At 43.6% G+C, this 17,729-nt stretch overlaps 2 protein-coding genes across 2 annotated transcripts in view; both read left to right on the top strand.

Moving 5' to 3' along the window:
- The window catches only part of LOC118966728 (fibropellin-3-like), a 37,001-nt gene extending 25,610 nt beyond the window's left edge, over window positions 1-11,391 (top strand). The window contains exons 3-6 of the mRNA XM_036990021.1: window positions 3,542-3,655; window positions 6,159-6,281; window positions 11,082-11,195; window positions 11,342-11,391. Coding sequence (XP_036845916.1) covers window positions 3,542-3,655; window positions 6,159-6,281; window positions 11,082-11,195; window positions 11,342-11,391 — 401 coding nt within the window. The remainder of the gene's footprint in view (window positions 1-3,541; window positions 3,656-6,158; window positions 6,282-11,081; window positions 11,196-11,341) is intronic.
- Window positions 11,392-12,741: 1,350 nt separating this feature from the next.
- LOC118966727 (protein eyes shut homolog) lies at window positions 12,742-16,999 on the top strand. Its single transcript, XM_036990012.1, has 4 exons — window positions 12,742-12,985; window positions 13,589-13,711; window positions 16,698-16,811; window positions 16,992-16,999. The coding sequence occupies exons 1-4, from the start codon at window positions 12,742-12,744 to the stop codon at window positions 16,997-16,999; spliced, it is 489 nt and encodes a 162-aa protein (XP_036845907.1).
- The last annotated feature ends 730 nt before the right edge of the window (window positions 17,000-17,729 follow it).

The raw sequence follows: 17,729 nt of genomic DNA, 5'->3' as shown, positions 1-17,729 counted from the left end.
AAAACAAGAAGTACTGATGTGAAAAAAGACTACAAGAACAGAGTAATGTCCAGCTGAATGTCTTCAACTGAAACGTCAGAGGGGTTAAAGGAGTCATTTAACCCCTCTGAATCAGAGAGGTGCAGGAGTCATTTAACCCCTCTGAATCAGAGAGGTGCAGGAGTCATTTAACCCCTCTGAATCAGAGGTACAGGAGTCATTTAACCCAACTCCTCTGAATCAGAGAGGTGCAGGAGTCATTTAACCCAACCCATCTGAATCAGAGACGTGCAGGAGTCATTTAACCCAACTCCTCTGAATCAGAGAGGTGCAGGAGTCATTTAACCCAACCCCTCTGAATCAGAGAGGTGCAGGAGTAATTTAACCCAACCCCTCTGAATCAGAGAGGTGCAGGAGTCATTTAACCCAACCCCTCTGAATCAGAGAGGTGCAGGAGTCATTTAACCCAACCCCTCTGAATTAGAGAGGTGCAGGAGTCATTTAACCCAACCCCTCTGAATCAGAGAGGTGCAGGAGTCATTTAACCCAAACCCCTCTGAATCAGAGAGGTGCAGGAGTCATTTAACCCAACTCCTCTGAATCAGAGAGGTGCAGGAGTCATTTAACCCAACTCCTCTGAATCAGAGAGGTGCAGGAGTCATTTAACCCAACCCATCTGAATCAGAGAGGTGCAGGAGTCATTTAACCCAACCCATCTGAATCAGAGAGGTGCAGGAGTCATTTAACCCAACCCATCTGAATCAGAGAGGTGCAGGAGTCATTTAACCCAACCCCTCTGAATCAGAGAGGTGAAGGAGTCATTTAACCCAACCCCTCTGAATCAGAGAGGTGCAGGAGTCATTTAACCCAACCCCTCTGAATCAGAGAGGTGAAGGAGTCATTTAACCCAACTCCTCTGAATCAGAGAGGTGCAGGGGTTTGCCTTAATGGACATCCACGTCATCAGCGCCCGGGGAGCAGTTGTTGTTGAGGGTTAACTGCCTTGCTCATGGGCAGAACGGCATTCGAACCAGCGACCTGACCTTTGGGTTACTGGCCCAGCGCTTTAAACCACTGCCGCTCCAGGTGTGGGCTGAAATAGCCCAGGTGCTTTGTGTTGTTCAACTATCTCTGTTACAGCTCAGTCCAGTAATGTAATACTGTGTTTAACTATCTCTGTTACAGCTCAGTCCAGTAATGTAATACTGTGTTTAACTATCTCTGTTACAGCTAAGTCCAGTACTGTAATACTGTGTTTAACTATCTCTGTTACAGCTCAGTCCAGTAGTGTAATACTGTGTTTAACTATCTCTGTTACAGCTCAGTCCAGTAATGTAATACTGTGTTTAACTATCTCTGTTACAGCTCAGTCCAGTACTGTAATACTGTGTTTAACTATCTCTGTTACAGCTCAGTCCAGTAATGTAATACTGTGTTTAACTATCTCTGTTACAGCTCAGTCCAGTAGTGTAATACTGTGTTTAACTATCTCTGTTACAGCTCAGTCCAGTAATGTAATACTGTGTTTAACTATCTCTGTTACAGCTAAGTCCAGTAATGTAATCATGTGTTTAATTATCTCTGTTACAGCTCAGTCCAGTAATGTAATACTGTGTTTAACTATCTCTGTTACAGCTCAGTCCAGTAATGTAATACTGTGTTTAACTATCTCTGTTACAGCTAAGTCCAGTAATGTAATACTGTGTTTAACTATCTCTGTTACAGCTCAGTCCAGTAGTGTAATACTGTGTTTAACTATCTCTGTTACAGCTCAGTCCAGTAATGTAATACTGTGTTTAACTATCTCTGTTACAGCTCAGTCCAGTACTGTAATACTGTGTTTAACTATCTCTGTTACAGCTAAGTCCAGTAGTGTAATACTGTGTTTAACTATCTCTGTTACAGCTCAGTCCAGTACTGTAATACTGTGTTTAACTATCTCTGTTACAGCTCAGTCCAGTACTGTAATAATGATCTTCCATTGAAGTGTGTAGGTTCTACATTACAGCAGCATTGTGTTTCTGCCTCCATTACCCGGCCACTGCATGGCCAGCACCTGTGTTGATTGTTAAGCTCAGGGAATCACTGTTCAGCATTCTCTCAGAGAAGGCAATGCATTAACTTTATCTGGACATGATTGCATCAGTGATCATGGTCTGTTTTACAAGACTCTCCAGACAACTCTTCAGATAGAGCACCGGTAAATAGATTTTCAGTAACCATGTGTCAAACCTGGGTTCAAATAGCATTTGTTTTCTTTAAAATACTTTGGCTGAGCTTGACTGAGCTAGCCTGGCATAATGTAACCAACAGATTAGTATGAAAAGTGTAAATCTCACTCATCTGGCAATCTAGGCAGTGGGTCAATCAAACCGTCAAAGTATTTGTAATAGAACGAATACTCTTTGAACCCAGGTACTAACAACAGGGTTGGGGAAAGAACTGATACTTATGATCCCCATAGGTGCTTGTTATGGTGCAAGGCTTCGATAGAATGACACCCTGCCTGCCCTGTCGAACATTGGGCCAAACACCTCTCTCGCTCTCTCTCTTTCTCCCTCTCTCTCTTTATTTATTTCTCTCTCTCTCTCTCTCTCTCTCTCTCTCTCTCTCTCTCTCTCTCTCTCTTTCTCTCTCTCTCTCTTTCTCTCGTCCTCCACTTTCAGTTCAGTCAATGAGTTAGTTAGTCATCTCACCACTGCTTCCCCTGCCTACACACCTTATTGACGATATTGAACAAGGCAGGGAGGTGTTTGTGTGATCACAAACCTGTGTGTGTCCCTATCTGTGCCTGTCTGTGTGTTTCCTGCGTCTCTTGGAATGGAGGAGGTGAGGTTAGTGTTCGACCAGATCACAGGATCTGGCCTGTTTAATGTTACATATCAGATCACAGGATCTGGCCTGTTTAATGTTACATATCAGATCACAGGATCTGGCCTGTTTAATGTTACATATCAGATCACAGGATCTGGCCTGTTTAATGTTACATATCAGATCACAGGATCTGGCCTGTTTAATGTTACATATCAGATCACAGGATCTGGCCTGTTTAATGTTACATATCAGATCATACCACAGGATCTGGCCTGTTTAATGTTACATACCAGATCACAGGATCTGGCCTGTTTAATGTTACATATCAGATCACAGGATCTGGCCTGTTTAATGTTACATATCAGATCACAGGATCTGGCCTGTTTAATGTTATATTTTAGATCATATCACAGGATCTGGCCTGTTTAATGTTATATATCAAAGAGCCAATTAATGCCTCATATTAACAATGATTAAACAACACACACACACACACACACACACACACACACACACACACACACACACGCAGATACACACACACATACACACACACACACACACACACACTCACGCAGATACACATACTCGCACAAACACACACACACACTGGATCAGAAACAGCTTTGTAAAAGCAGCTTCAGAGTGGGGAAACAAAGACATACAAATCTTAATTGGCTGACAGATAAAACTAACCAAAGAGATTCACTAATGATCCTGTGTGTGTGCGTGTGCTTCTCTCATGCAGGCTTTGGTGGGCCGTTCTGTGAGGTGAATCTGAACGACTGCAAGTCGATGCCGTGCCAGAACGGAGCTGTGTGTGTGGACGGTGTTGACCTGTATCACTGCTTCTGTCCAGCTGGTAAGAGCCAGTCTGTGTTCCACATGGCACCCTATTCCCTGTACAGCAACAAGGTAACCCATTGCAATTGAGGAAATGATTGTGATTTTAAATACCAATATAAAAATGGATGTAGAAAAGTAAAATACGAAATAAATTGTCCGCAGGCCACCTGATTTGTCATCTCCAAGGCAGTACATTAATGGAGCACTAAATGAATGATAGGTTATATCACGGCCTGTGCATTATCACTGAGTCAACATATACGCATACAGCCACTGCCGAGGGGCAAATAAAATAATGATACAAAATAACCTTTTTAACTAAGAGCTCAACTGATTATTACTGGGTGTTTTCAGGCCATTAGGTTATATCAGCACACATCTAACTTTCAACAAGATGAAAGGTTAATGTCATGAAGAACAGCGAGCTGTAGGTTTCTACTAGTTAAACCAGATGAAAGGTTGATACCATGAAGAACAGTGAGCTGTAGGTTTCTACTAGTTAAACCAGATGAAAGGTTGATACCATGAAGAACAGTGAGCTGTAGGTTTCTACTAGTTAAACCAGATGAAAGGTTAATACCATGAAGAACAGTGAGCTGTAGGTTTCTACTAGTTAAACCAGATGAAAGGTTAATACCATGAAGAACAGCGAGCTGTAGGTTTCTACTAGTTAAACCAGATGAAAGGTTAATGTCATGAAGAACAGTGAGCTGTAGGTTTCTACTAGTTAAACCAGATGAAAGGTTAATACCATGAAGAACAGCGAGCTGTAGGTTTCTACTAGTTAAACCAGATGAAAGGTTGATACCATGAAGAACAGCGAGCTGTAGGTTTCTACTAGTTAAACCAGATGAAAGGTTGATACCATGAAGAACAGTGAGCTGTAGGTTTCTACTAGTTAAACCAGATGAAAGGTTGATACCATGAAGAACAGCGAGCTATAGGTTTCTACTAGTTAAACCAGATGAAAGGTTGATACCATGAAGAACAGTGAGCTGTAGGTTTCTACTAGTTAAACCAGATGAAAGGTTAATGCCATGAAGAACAGCGAGCTGTAGGTTTCTACTAGTTAAACCAGATGAAAGGTTGATACCATGAAGAACAGTGAGCTGTAGGTTTCTACTAGTTAAACCAGATGAAAGGTTAATGCCATGAAGTGAAGGACAGCGAGCTGTAGATTTCTACTCCTTTTCTGACATTTTCTGCTCCCATAAACGTATTCCACTGCATGGTCACGCTACAAAATGACTATCATTAGCACTGTCACAGGCCGTGGCTGCAGAGGTACCCATGACTAATGCCAGGCTATCAGCACCATCGGTGCAGGGCAAATTCTCATCATTCCTCACTACTGACCAGAACTCAAGTTCCAAATGGTACCCTATTCCGTATACAGTGCACTACTTTTGACCAGGGCCCTATGAGCTCTAGTCAAAAGTAGTTCATTATGTAAGGAATAAGGTGCCATTTATGACTCACCCATCCATGGAACCAATTTCCATCTCTCTCCTTGTCATAAAACTTGACAATTATCCTTTGTCCATTAATAATGCATAACAGTCCTCGGCCCAAATCAAGGTTTAATCAGAGGTATGTCTCACAGGTAGGACATCGACGACACAGACAATAAATTATTGGCAAAATTGCCTGATATTTATGCCCCTTCTCCCCTCTCCACTTATAACTTAATGACATAAATGGCGCCGACCAATTAATGACAGGAATTAGGCATTTAAGTGTGAAGATGGCTTGATGAGATCATAGAGGTAAAATACTGTACAGTAAATGTTTATTTTCCAGGATATCTCTTGTCTTTAAAAAGCAGGATAAATACACCCACAACTGCAAAAACAAACTAATCACTTGTTTTACATGACCTGTAATGACATGTTTATCACAGGACTGGTTCTGTGCTACCATTTCTAACTGACTGAGTAAAAACATGGCCTCGTTTTTTACTTGGTGTCTCCATTTGATGCTTAACTTTGCCTTTGAGTTGGTTTGAAAGTCTGATCTACTACGCCATCCAACTTTATCTGATAGTGAGATGTTATCTCCTACTGTATGTGATAGTGAGATGTAATCTCTAACTGTATGTGATAGTGAGATGTTATCTCCTACTGTATGTGATAGTGAGATGTAATCTCCTACTGTATGTGATAGTGAGATATTATCTCCAACTGTATGTGATAGTGAGATGTTATCTCCTACTGTATGTGATAGTGAGATGTTATCTCCAACTGTATGTGATAGTGAGATGTTATCTCCAACTGTATGTGATAGTGAGATATTATCTCCAACTGTATGTGATAGTGAGATGTTATCTCCTACTGTATGTTATAGTGAGATATTATCTCCTACTGTATGTGATAGTGAGATGTTATCTCCTACTGTATGTGATAGTGAGATGTAATCTCTAACTGTATGTGATAGTGAGATGTTATCTCTAACTGTATGTGATAGTGAGATGTTATCTCCTACTGTATGTGATAGTGAGAATTTATCTCCTCCTGATATAGGGTTTCAGGGGCTGAACTGTGAAATCAACTATGATGAATGTGTTTATGGATTCTGCGCCAACAATTCCACATGTGTTGACCTGGTTGCCGACTATGGATGCATCTGCCCAGTGGGGTTTGTTGGTAAGAGATGAATGTTATCATTCTTATTAAATCATAAATAATCTATGTCCGGGAAACCGTCCCTCACTGCATATGGTCTGTAATAACCACAAATGTCTTCAGTATTCTGGTCATGTCTGTGGGTTAAAAAACAGCACTATTTATCAACCCATCAACCTAATGGTGATAATATTTGAGGAGTAGAGGCCTAAAGATTGTCAGAGTTGTCACTGTAAGCTGTTTGCTAATTGACTGACTCAAGAGCATATTAACTGGAGTACTGGAAGTGCATAGAAGGGGATTAGAGATCAGTCCTGGGTTCAAATACTATTTGAAATCATTTCACACACGTTGTCTATTCTTGATTGACTTAGCAGACCAATAGAATAGTCCTAAACTGTAAGTCCCGCCCATCTGAGTGTCTTCTCTAGCCTGCCTGGAGTGCCAATTATTTTAGAAATTTCAAATACTTTTTGAACCCAGGTCTGTTAGAGCCATCTTTATTCCTGCTCCCGAGGGGGAGACTAGAGAGTAAAAGGCCTCAAACTAAGATGTTAATACTCTTACAATCCTGTGTGGAGTACGGATGATCTCTGACGGACATATACCAGACCCCAACACTTACAGTACATCTAGTTTATTCTGCATTCTATCCTTACATTCAAGTTTATTATTAGACGTATGTACAGGATACACATGGTGATACACCGTCCAATGAAATGCCTACTTGCAGGCTCCTTCTGGACAACGCAACAACAATAAGAAATAATATAAGTTAGGAATAGGAACGTAATGTAAATGGCTCAGTAGAATAAAAAAAAACATTTTAGCATAAGTATAATACAGGGAGGCACAATTTATAGTCCAATATTTACATGTTTTGGTGGGCAAGTGGTAAAATGTTGCAGTATTTAGCAGTCTGGTAGAAGCAATTGAGTGCTGAGGTGTGGAGAGTCGGTGCAGGTTGTGTGCTGAGGTGTGGAGAGTCAGTGCAGGTTGTGTGGAGAGTCAGTGCAGGTTGTGTGCTGAGGTGTGGAGAATCGGTGGAGAGTCGGTGCAGGTTGTGTGCTGAGGCGTGGAGAGTCGGTGCAGGTTGTGTGCTGAGGTGTGGAGAGTCGGTGCAGGTTGTGTGCTGAGGTGTGGAGAGTCAGTGCAAGTTGTATTGTAAAAATGTAATAATGGGATTTTTTTACTAACAATTTCAATCCCTGGTGTTTCAAGTAGATGTCTTGGATTGGTGGGAACACGGCCCCAGTGATGTACTGGGTCGTCTTCACCACCCGCTGAAGGGCCTTGCGGATGTGGATGGAGCAATTTCCTTACAAGGCCATGATGCAACTGGTCAGGACGCTCTCGATGGTGCCGTGGTATTATTTGGAGAGGACCCGGGGTGGCATGCCGGATTTATTTTGTCGCCATACAAAGTAGAGGCACTAATGCGCCCTCTTGACAAGAGTGGTGGTGTTGTTGTTCCATGTCAAGTCCTCGGTGATGTGGACGCAGAAGAACTTAAAGCTGCCGACTCTCTCTACTGCAGTCCTGTTTGATGTGGATCGGGACGTGTTCCCTCCTTTGCTCACTGAAGTCCACAATCATCTCCTTTTTTTTCTCCTTACGTTGAGATAGTTTTTTGTCCTGGCACCACAATGCCAGTTCACGTACCTCCTCCTCCCAATAGGGTGACTGGTTGTTGTTGGTTATCAGGCCTGCAGCCCTGGCGTCGACATTAAACCAGATAATGGAGTTGGCGTCGTGCAAAGCCACACAGTCGTGGGTGAACAGGGAATACAACAGAGGGCTGAGGAAACACCCCTGGGGTGCCCTGTGCTTAGTCAGTGTGCGGCTCTGAGCTTGGTGTCGAGCCTGGAGGGAACAGCAGTGTTGAATGCTGAACTGTAGTCTATGAACAGCATTCTCACATAGGGGTTCCTGTTGTCCAGATGTGTTAGAGCTGTTTGAATAGCGATGGAAATGGCATCTTCCATGGATCTGTTCAGTGTGTCTGGTATGATGGCCTTGACGTGGGCCATGACCAACCTCTCAAAGCTGTTTTTCTGGGCACTGGGACGATGGTGGTCTCCTTGTAGCAAGTGGGGAGTACAGCCTGGGACAGGGACAGGTTGAAGATGTCCACCAGCTGGTCTGCACGCACTCTGAGGCGGCTTTGTGAGTATTCACTCTTTTGAGAGTTTTCCTTACGTCGGCCTTGGAGAACAAAAGCACCTGGTCGTCTGGAGCAGCGAGAAAATGCCTGGATGACTCGGTATTGTCTGCTTGGAAGGGAGGCTTCAGTGGGCATCACAAAGCTGGATTTGCCTTTGTAGTCCTTGATAGCCTGTAGTCCTTGATAGCCTGTAATCCTTGATAGCATGCAGTCCTTGATAGCCTGCAGTCCTTGATAGCCTGCAGTCCTTGATAGCCTGCAGTCCTTGATAGCCTGTAGTCCTTGATAGCCTGCAGTCCTTGATAGCCTGCTGTCCTTGATAGCCTGCAGTCCTTGATAGCCTGCAGTCCTTGATAGCCTGCAGTCCTTGATAGCCTGTAGTCCTTGATAGCCTGCAGTCCTTGATAGCCTGTAGTCCTTGATAGCCTGTAGTCCTTGATAGCCTGTCGTCCTTGATAGCCTGCAGTCCTTGATAGCCTGCAGTCCTTAATAGTCTGTAGTCCTTGATAGCCTGTAGTCCTTGATAGCCTGTAGTCCTTGATAGCCTGTAGTCCTTGATAGCCTGCAGTCCTTGATAGCCTGCAGTCCTTGATAGCCTGCAGTCCTTGATAGCCTGTAGTCCTTGATAGCCTGCTGTCCTTTATAGGCTGTAGTCATTGATAGCCTGTAGTCCTTGATAGCCTGCAGTCCTTGATCGCCTGTAGTCCTTGAAGGCCTGCAGTCCTTGATCGCCTGCACTCCTTGATAGCTTGTAGTCCTTGACACAAGCGTCGCAAGTCAGAGTTGTGTTTTTTTTCCATCTAATAGATTTGCGGCGCTCGTACCTGCTTGCCTTGTATTCATTGCGCGCTACCGAGTCGTCTGGGTTCGTTCTGCTGACATTGAATGCTGCATTACGGGCTCTCAGCACGATATGGATTTCTCCGTACCGTTCATCCAGGGTTTTTGGTTGGGGCATGTCCGGTTTGTTATTGTGGGTACAACATCATCAAACACATTTCCTAATGAAGCCTTTGACTGATGATGTATATTCCTCAATGTTGATGGATGAGTCCTGCGGGGATGAATCCTTGAACAAATTTCAATCAGTATTAACAGAACAGTCCTGCAGCATTAGGTCTGCCCCCTCTGTCCAGCGCCTCACTATTCTCGGAGTTGGCGGTTCCCTCTTGAGATGCTGCTTGTAGGCGGGGAGTAGGGACAGAGAGAGGCGATCTAATTGGCAGAAGTGGGTGCGGGGGATGGTTTTGTACATGTCACAGATGTTTGTGTACACATGGTCCAGCACGTTGTTTCCTCTCGTGGGGCAGGAGACATGTTGATGATGTTTTGGAATAAGTGTGTTTAAAATCTCACGCAACAATAAAGCTGTGATAATAATAAATGAATCCAGCTTATTTTCAAATGAACACATACTGTACACTCTTCTCCCTGAGACGGAGACAGTCGACTACATATTTGACATTCAACCTTTACATTCAGCTTCATTTCAATTGAGCAGATACACAGTGCTGCAGTCATTTAGTCTCCCCTCTCTGTGATGTAAATGGCAGAATGTAGACAGCAGATACACAGTGCTGCAGTCATTTAGTATCCCCTCTCTGTGATGTAAACGGCAGAATGTAGACAGCAGATACACAGTGCTGCAGTCATTTAGTCTCCCCTCTCTGTGATGTAAATGGCATATTGTAGACAGCAGATACACAGTGCTGCAGTCATTTAGTCTCCCCTCTCTGTGATGTAAACGGCAGAATGTAGACAGCAGATACACAGTGCTGCAGTCATTTAGTCTCCCCTCTCTGTGATGTAAACGGCAGAATGTAGACAGCAGATACACAGTACTGCAGTCATTTAGTCTCCCCTCTCTGTGATGTAAACGGCAGAATGTAGACAGCAGATACACAGTGCTGCAGTCATTTAGTCTCCCCTCTCTGTGATGTAAACGGCAGAATGTAGACAGCAGATACACAGTACTGCAGTCATTTAGTCTCCCCTCTCTGTGATGTAAATGGCAGAATGTAGACAGCAGATACACAGTACTGCAGTCATTTAGTCTCCCCTCTCTGTGATGTAAATGGCAGAATGTAGACAGCAGATACACAGTGCTGCAGTCATTTAGTCTCCCCTCTCTGTGATGTAAATGGCAGAATGTAGACAGCAGATACACAGTACTGCAGTCATTTAGTCTCTCCTCTCTGTGATGTAAACGGCAGAATGTAGACAGCAGATACACAGTACTGCAGTCATTTAGTCTCCCCTCTCTGTGATGTAAATGGCAGAATGTAGACAGCAGATACACAGTACTGCAGTCATTTAGTCTCCCCTCTCTGTGATGTAAATGGCAGAATGTAGACAGCAGATACACAGTGCTGCAGTCATTTAGTCTCCCCTCTCTGTGATGTAAATGGCAGAATGTAGACAGCAGATACACAGTACTGCAGTCATTTAGTCTCCCCTCTCTGTGATGTAAACGGCAGAATGTAGACAGCAGATACACAGTACTGCAGTCATTTAGTCTCCATGAACGCTGTCACAATGTTGATGGGATATTGTTTGTGCACATTGGTTCTGTTGTACAGTACTGATGGGATATTAGTTGTGCACAGTGGTTTTGTTGTATTTGTCCTTCTGAACATCTTTTTGTTTGACTTTTCCAGGTAAAAACTGCTCTACACCTGTTATTGAATGTGCGTCAGGAGATAGGACAAAATGCAAAAATGGCGGCACCTGTTATATCTTTGCCGGAGTGGTTCACTGCACTTGTCCACCAGGTAAAGTTTGTCCCCTTATCAGATACCGCACTGTACTGTCAACTACAGTTTACTCTGAGAAAATAAGGTCCTACCTAGAACCAGAAATGCTGTTGACTTGCCCCTGTAGAAACCCTTCTGGTTCCTTTTTAAAACCCTTTCTTCAGAAGGACCTCCTTCGTTCCAAGGTTCCATCTACAACCTCTTATCCCTCTAACCCTTTAGAACCATTTTCTCTAAAGTAGGTAACAAAAAGACCTGCATCTGGGTGATTTTAATCCTGTTGATATATCGTTATCTGGCTCTGCTGAAAGTTACATTAAACCACAAAACACCTAGTTTAAAATTTCCTGCATTGCAGGAAAGTTATCCTGCAACAGCGTGATCAAATTAAGATCTTATATCTGAAATCCATTGAAGTCAAATTAGTATTATGCCTCCATCTTTGTACACAATCATAGTTAAGCAATTTATTCAATTTATAGACCCTCCGGTTGTTTTCAGATGCTCTTGTTGTTTATTCTACAATAATCCCTTTTGTAAAATCAGTAGTAAACGGCCTAGTCCTAAATGGCCCCATATGGCTCTGGTCAAAAGTAGTGTAGGGAATAGGGTGTCATTTGGGATGCTGGCAAAGAGGCTATGTTATTGTTATTGATTACTCTGTGTGCACTCTGTTATTACCAAACCAAACCTAATTTAAATAACATCCACTGGATCATAATAGAGAGTAGTCGACCAAAGCCATGCATTACTTGAATGAGTGTCTAATTATAAATGTAGGAAAACACAAACACCCCTCAATACCTATATGTAGGTTGGTGGTTGGACTATATTTACAAATCCTATTTCCTAGTATTTCCACTGTGTAAGGGCCTCTATTTCCTAGTATTTCCACTGTCTAAGGGCCTCGATTTCCTAGTATTTCCACTGTCTAAGGGCCTCTATTTCCTAGTATTTCCACTGCCTAAGGGCCTCTATTTCCTAGTATTTCCACTGCCTAAGGGCCTATATTTCCTAGTATTTCCACTGCCTAAGGGCCTATATTTCCTAGTATTTCCACTGCCTAAGGGCCTCTATTTCCTAGTATTTCCACTGCCTAAGGGCCTCTATTTCCTAGTATTTCCACTGTCTAAGGGCCTCTATTTCCTAGTATTTCCACTGTCTAAGGGCCTATATTTCCTAGTATTTCCACTGCCTAAGGGCCTCTATTTCCTAGTATTTCCACTGCCTAAGGGCCTCTATTTCCTAGTATTTCCACTGTCTAAGGGCCTCTATTTCCTAGTATTTCCACTGTCTAAGGGTCTCTATTTCCTAGTATTTCCACTGCCTAAGGGCCTCTATTTCCTAGTATTTCCACTGCCTAAGGGCCTCTATCTAACTGTGAAAAATATAACATATGTAAAGCAGAAATCATAAAATAAAAACGTCTTACAATGACAGGAGCATCTTGAGAAATGACAATTCAAGCCTGTGTATCAGAAGGGGTGTGGGTAGAAGAATAGAACACAGAACACAGCTGCTATTCAACACACAGACATCAATCAGCTCTTTGATCCAAACCCCAATGCATACAGGATGGGGAGCCGATGACTGCTCTGCACCCGTGAACCAGTGTGTGTTGAATCCCTGTGACCCGGAGGGGACCCTGTTCTGTGAAGAGCTGCCGAACGGCTTCAGATGCGTCTGCCAACACGGGTACATGGGGCGGCTGTGCGAAATCCCCATAAGTCACTGCGTCGATGGGCTGTGTCATCGCGGATCAAAGTGTGTGGATCTACCGAGAGGATTCAAGTGCCATTGTTTACCCGGTAAGCTAATCACCAGGAACAAAGAAACAGGGCGTGTGATTTTAATGGGGTGTGTGTGCGTGCTTGGCATGTGCGTTGCCCTGTAAGACATTGGCTCCTTGTTACTGAAACCTGTGGTCATGTTTATATTTATTTCAGGGTCTTGTCCCTGCATTTAGGATGACTGAATACTAAAATGAGAAAAAAGAATGCAGCATTTCCTCAACCTCTCCTCAAGTACCTCTTGCTGCCCCACTTATTTCCTACTGAAACAAGAACACCTGATTGAATTGATAAAATTAGTAGTTGACCAATTGAATCAGGTGTGTTAGTGGGTTTTGTTAACCAGTTGATGGGAGCCAATAACAAGGTGTGTTAATATGTTAACCATTTGATCGGAGCCAATGAAAGGTGTGTTAATGGGTTAAGGAGCCAATAGCATCCCAGAGAGATGAGTAAAGTTCGATAAAGAGGTGTTTGGAATTGGGTTCAAGTCACTCTGAATTGCCAGTATAACATTCTCTGATTTTAACAAAAAGAAACACATTATTACATTCTCAAAATAATTCCCTCATAATTCCAGCCCTTAATTCAGAGGGTCTCATTCGTCTCTTCTTCCTTCAGGTTTAACGGGACAATTCTGCGACGTGAACATAGATGACTGTGAAGAGAAGCCGTGCGGTGTTCTGAGTATTTGCAAAGACACCGTCAACGGCTACAATTGTTTCTGTGCACCTGGATTCATTGGTGAGTAGCTACGTTGTCAACAGGGGATGTCGGGGCAATTTCCCCTTTGCTCGTAATTCTATCGACTGTTTGTCTTTTGGTGTCAAAGACCTCAAGCCTCCCTATGTAGGTTGGTATTGTTAAACACTTATTTACCTTCCACTTGTCATACGGCAGTTCCATTACACACTTCTCTCAGTAGCATGCAGTCTCTCAGTAGCATTCAGTCTCTCAGTAGCATTCAGGTCCTTTTCTCTCAGTAGCATTCAGGTCCTCTTCTCTCAGTAGCATTCAGGTCCTCTTCTCTCAGTAGCATGCAGGTCCTCTTCTCTCAGTAGCATGCAGGTCCTCTTCTCTCAGTAGCATTCAGGTCCTCTTCTCTCAGTAGCATTCAGGTCCACTTCTCTCAGTAGCATTCAGGTCCTCTTCTCTCAGTAGCATGCAGGTCCTCTTCTCTCAGTAGCATTCAGGTCCTCTTCTCTCAGTAGCATTCAGGTCCTCTTCTCTCAGTAGCATTCAGGTCCTCTTCTCTCAGTAGCATGCAGGTCCTCTTCTCTCAGTGGCATTCAGGTCCTCTTCTCTCAGTAGCATTCAGGTCCTCTTCTCTCAGTAGCATGCAGGTCCTCTTCTCTCAGTATCATGCAGGTCCTCTTCTCTCAGTAGCATTCAGGTCCTCTTCTCTCAGTAGCATTCAGGTCCTCTTCTCTCAGTAGCATTCAGGTCCTCTTCTCTCAGTAGCATGCAGGTCCTCTTTTCTCAGTAGCATTCAGGTCCTCTTCTCTCAGTAGCATTCAGGTCCTCTTCTCTCAGTAGCATGCAGTTCCTCTTCTCTCAGTAGCATTCAGGTCCTCTTCTCTCAGTAGCATGCAGTTCCTCTTCTCTCAGTAGCATGCAGTCTCTCAGTAGCATGCAGTCTCTCAGTAGCATGCAGTTCCTCTTCTCTCAGTAGCATTCAGGTCCTCTTCTCTCAGTAGCATGCAGTCTCTCAGTAGCATGCAGTCTCTCAGTAGCATGCAGTCTCTCAGTAGCATGCAGTCTCTCAGTAGCATGCAGTCTCTCAGTAGCATGCAGTCTCTCAGTAGCATGCAGTCTCTCAGTAGCATTCAGTCTCTCAGTAGCATTCAGTTCCTCTTCTCTCAGTAGCATGCAGTCTCTCAGTAGCATGCAGTCTCTCGGTAGCATTCAGTTCCTCTTCTCTCAGTAGCATGCAGTCTCTCAGTAGTATGCAGTCTCTCAGTAGCATTCAGTTCCTCTTCTCTCAGTAGCATGCAGTTCCTCTTCTCTCAGTAGCATGCAGTTCCTCTTCTCTCAGTAGCATGCAGTTCCTCTTCTCTCAGTAGCATGCAGTTCCTCTTCTCTCAGTAGCATTCCGTTCCTCTTAGTAGCATGCAGTTCCTCTTTTCTCAGTAGCATTCAGTTCCTCTTAGTACCATTCAGTTCCTCTTCTCTCAGTAGCATGCAGTTCCTCTTCTCTCAGTAGCATTCAGTCTCTCAGTAGCATTCAGTTCCTCTTCTCTCAGTAGCATTCAGTCTCTCAGTAGCATTCAGTTCCTCTTCTCTCAGTAGCATTCAGTTCCTCTTCTCTCAGTAGCATTCAGTTCCTCTTCTCTCAGTAGCATGCAATTCCTCTTCTCTCAGTAGCATGCAGTTCCTCTTCTCTCAGTAGCATTCAGGTCATCTTCTCTCAGTAGCATTCAGTCTCTCAGTAGCATTCAGTCTCCCAGTAGCATTCCGTTCCTCTTCTCTCAGTAGCATTCAGTTCCTCTTCTCTCAGTAGCATTCAGTCTCTCAGTAGCATTCAGTCTCTTAGTCGCATTCAGTTTCTCTTCTCTCAGTAGCATGCAGTTCCTCTTCTCTCAGTAGCATTCAGTCTCTCAGTAGCATTCAGTTCCTCTTCTCTCAATAGCATTCAGTCTCTCAGTAGCATTCAGTTCCTCTTCTCTCAGTAGCATTCAGTTCCTCTTCTCTCAGTAGCATTCAGTTCCTCTTCTCTCAGTAGCATGCAATTCCTCTTCTCTCAGTAGCATGCAATTCCTCTTCTCTCAGTAGCATGCAGTTCCTCTTCTCTCAGTAGCATTCAGGTCATCTTCTCTCAGTAGCATTCAGTCTCTCAATAGCATTCAGTCTCCCAGTAGCATTCTGTTCCTCTTCTCTCAGTAGCATTCAGTTCCTCTTCTCTCAGTAGCATTCAGTCTCTCAGTAGCATTCAGTTCCTCTTCTCTCAGTAGTATTCAGTCTCTCAGTAGCATTCAGTTCCTCTTCTCTCAGTGGTATTCAGTCTCTCAGTAGCATTCAGTCTCTCAGTAGCATTCAGTTCCTCTTCTCTCAGTAGCATTCAGTCTCTCAGTAGCATTCAGTTCCTCTTCTCTCAGTAGTATTCAGTCTCTCAGTAGTATTCAGTCTCTCAGTAGTATTCAGTCTCTCAGTAGCATTCAGTCTCTCAGTAGCATTCAGTCTCTCAGTAGCATTCAGTCTCTCAGTAGCATTCAGTCTCTCAGTAGCATTCAGTTCCTCAGTAGCATTCAGTTTCTTCTCTCAGTAGCATTCAGTTCCTCTTCTCTCAGTAGCATTCAGTCTCGCAGTAGCATTCAGTCTCTCAGTAGCATTCAGTTCCTCTTCTCTCAGTATCATTCAGCTCCATAACACACTTCTTTGACACGGCACATGTCCTATAACACCCATTTATCTACAGTCAGAAGCCCCCCCCCCTCCTCTCCCCCCTTCCATTTCCCTCTACCTCTCCTCCCGTCCTCTCTCCCCTTCCATTTCCCCCTACCTCTCCTCCCTTTCTCTCTCCATTCCTCTTCCTCTCTTCCTCACATCATTAAGGAATGTTATTTGATTAAAGGGGGCCTATTATTTATGTTTCAAAATCTGGCAGATGCTTCTGTGTATGTGTGCGTGCAGTGTTTGTGCAGTGTGTGTCTGTGTGTGTGCAGAGTGTGTGTCTGTATGAAGACTATGCATGTGTGGACCTTCATGCAGTGAACCTCTCCTGTTTTTCCAGGTAATAACTGTGAAGTGGAGGTAAACGAGTGTCTGAGCCAGCCCTGCCACAACGGAGCTTCCTGCTCTGATGAGCTCAACGCATTCAGCTGCTTATGCCCAATCGGAGTCACAGGTACACACACACACACACCACACACACACACACACACACACACACACACACACACACACACACACACACACACACACACACACACACACACACACACACACACACACACACACACACACATACATTTGTACTGTAACCCTTATGGTTGTTGTCATGACAAACATATATGTGACATCACAGGACGTTGACTGTAGGAGTTGACAAGGCAGCACAAATAGACCTTGGACCAAAATGTCATCATTAATACTTAAACCCCTTAAATCATTTTAAATGCCTTACCTTAAAGTATGTTTCTAAGATGTAAGATATAGAACAGGGCTCTCCAACCCTGTTCCTGGAGATATACCCTCCTGTAGGTTTTAACTCCAACCCTGTTCCTGGAGAGATACTTTATGACAACAAAATATGCACAAACATTTGTCTCTACGTTAACATATTCCTCTCAATTGTACATTTTTTGCTTGACTCGTTATGACGTTATAACAACTTACATCTGGTTCCACCGTAACGTTTTGTCAGCCATCTTTTTTGAAGAACGACACAAGGCAAAGGTGGCTCGCGTTGTTACGTTCGTTAGAATGAGGAGACCAAGGTGCAGCGTGGTAGGCGAACATCTTACTTTATTAAAAATGAACACCGAAAAACAACAAAATCCAAAACAAACGTAAAGTTCTGCAGGCTACACAGCAACTATACAAAATCAAGATCCCACAATCTAAGGTGGCTGCCTAAGTATGATCCCCAATCAGAGACAACGATAAACAGCTGCCTCTGATAGGGAACTATACTAGGCCAACAAAGAAATAGAAACATAGATTTGCCCACCCAAGTCACACCCTGACCTAACCAAATAGAGAATAAACAAGGCTCTCTAAGGTCAGGGCGCGTCAAAAATCATTATTGGAACCACTCGATATG

Source organism: Oncorhynchus mykiss, chromosome 1, assembly GCF_013265735.2.
Source record: "Oncorhynchus mykiss isolate Arlee chromosome 1, USDA_OmykA_1.1, whole genome shotgun sequence".
NCBI classification, from domain to species: Eukaryota; Metazoa; Chordata; class Actinopteri; order Salmoniformes; family Salmonidae; genus Oncorhynchus; species Oncorhynchus mykiss.
Note: the sequence above shows the minus strand (reverse complement) of the source record. Positions and strands in the feature narration are given on the sequence as shown.

Coding starts and splice junctions, on each gene's coding strand:
- LOC118966727 (XM_036990012.1), top strand. CDS start 12,742: ATGCATACAGGATGGGGAGCCGATGACTGCTCTGCACCCGTGAACCAG. Junction 12,986..13,588: donor CAAGTGCCATTGTTTACCCG/GTAAGCTAATCA, acceptor TTCTTCCTTCAG/GTTTAACGGGACAATTCTGC. Junction 13,712..16,697: donor CTGTGCACCTGGATTCATTG/GTGAGTAGCTAC, acceptor CTGTTTTTCCAG/GTAATAACTGTGAAGTGGAG.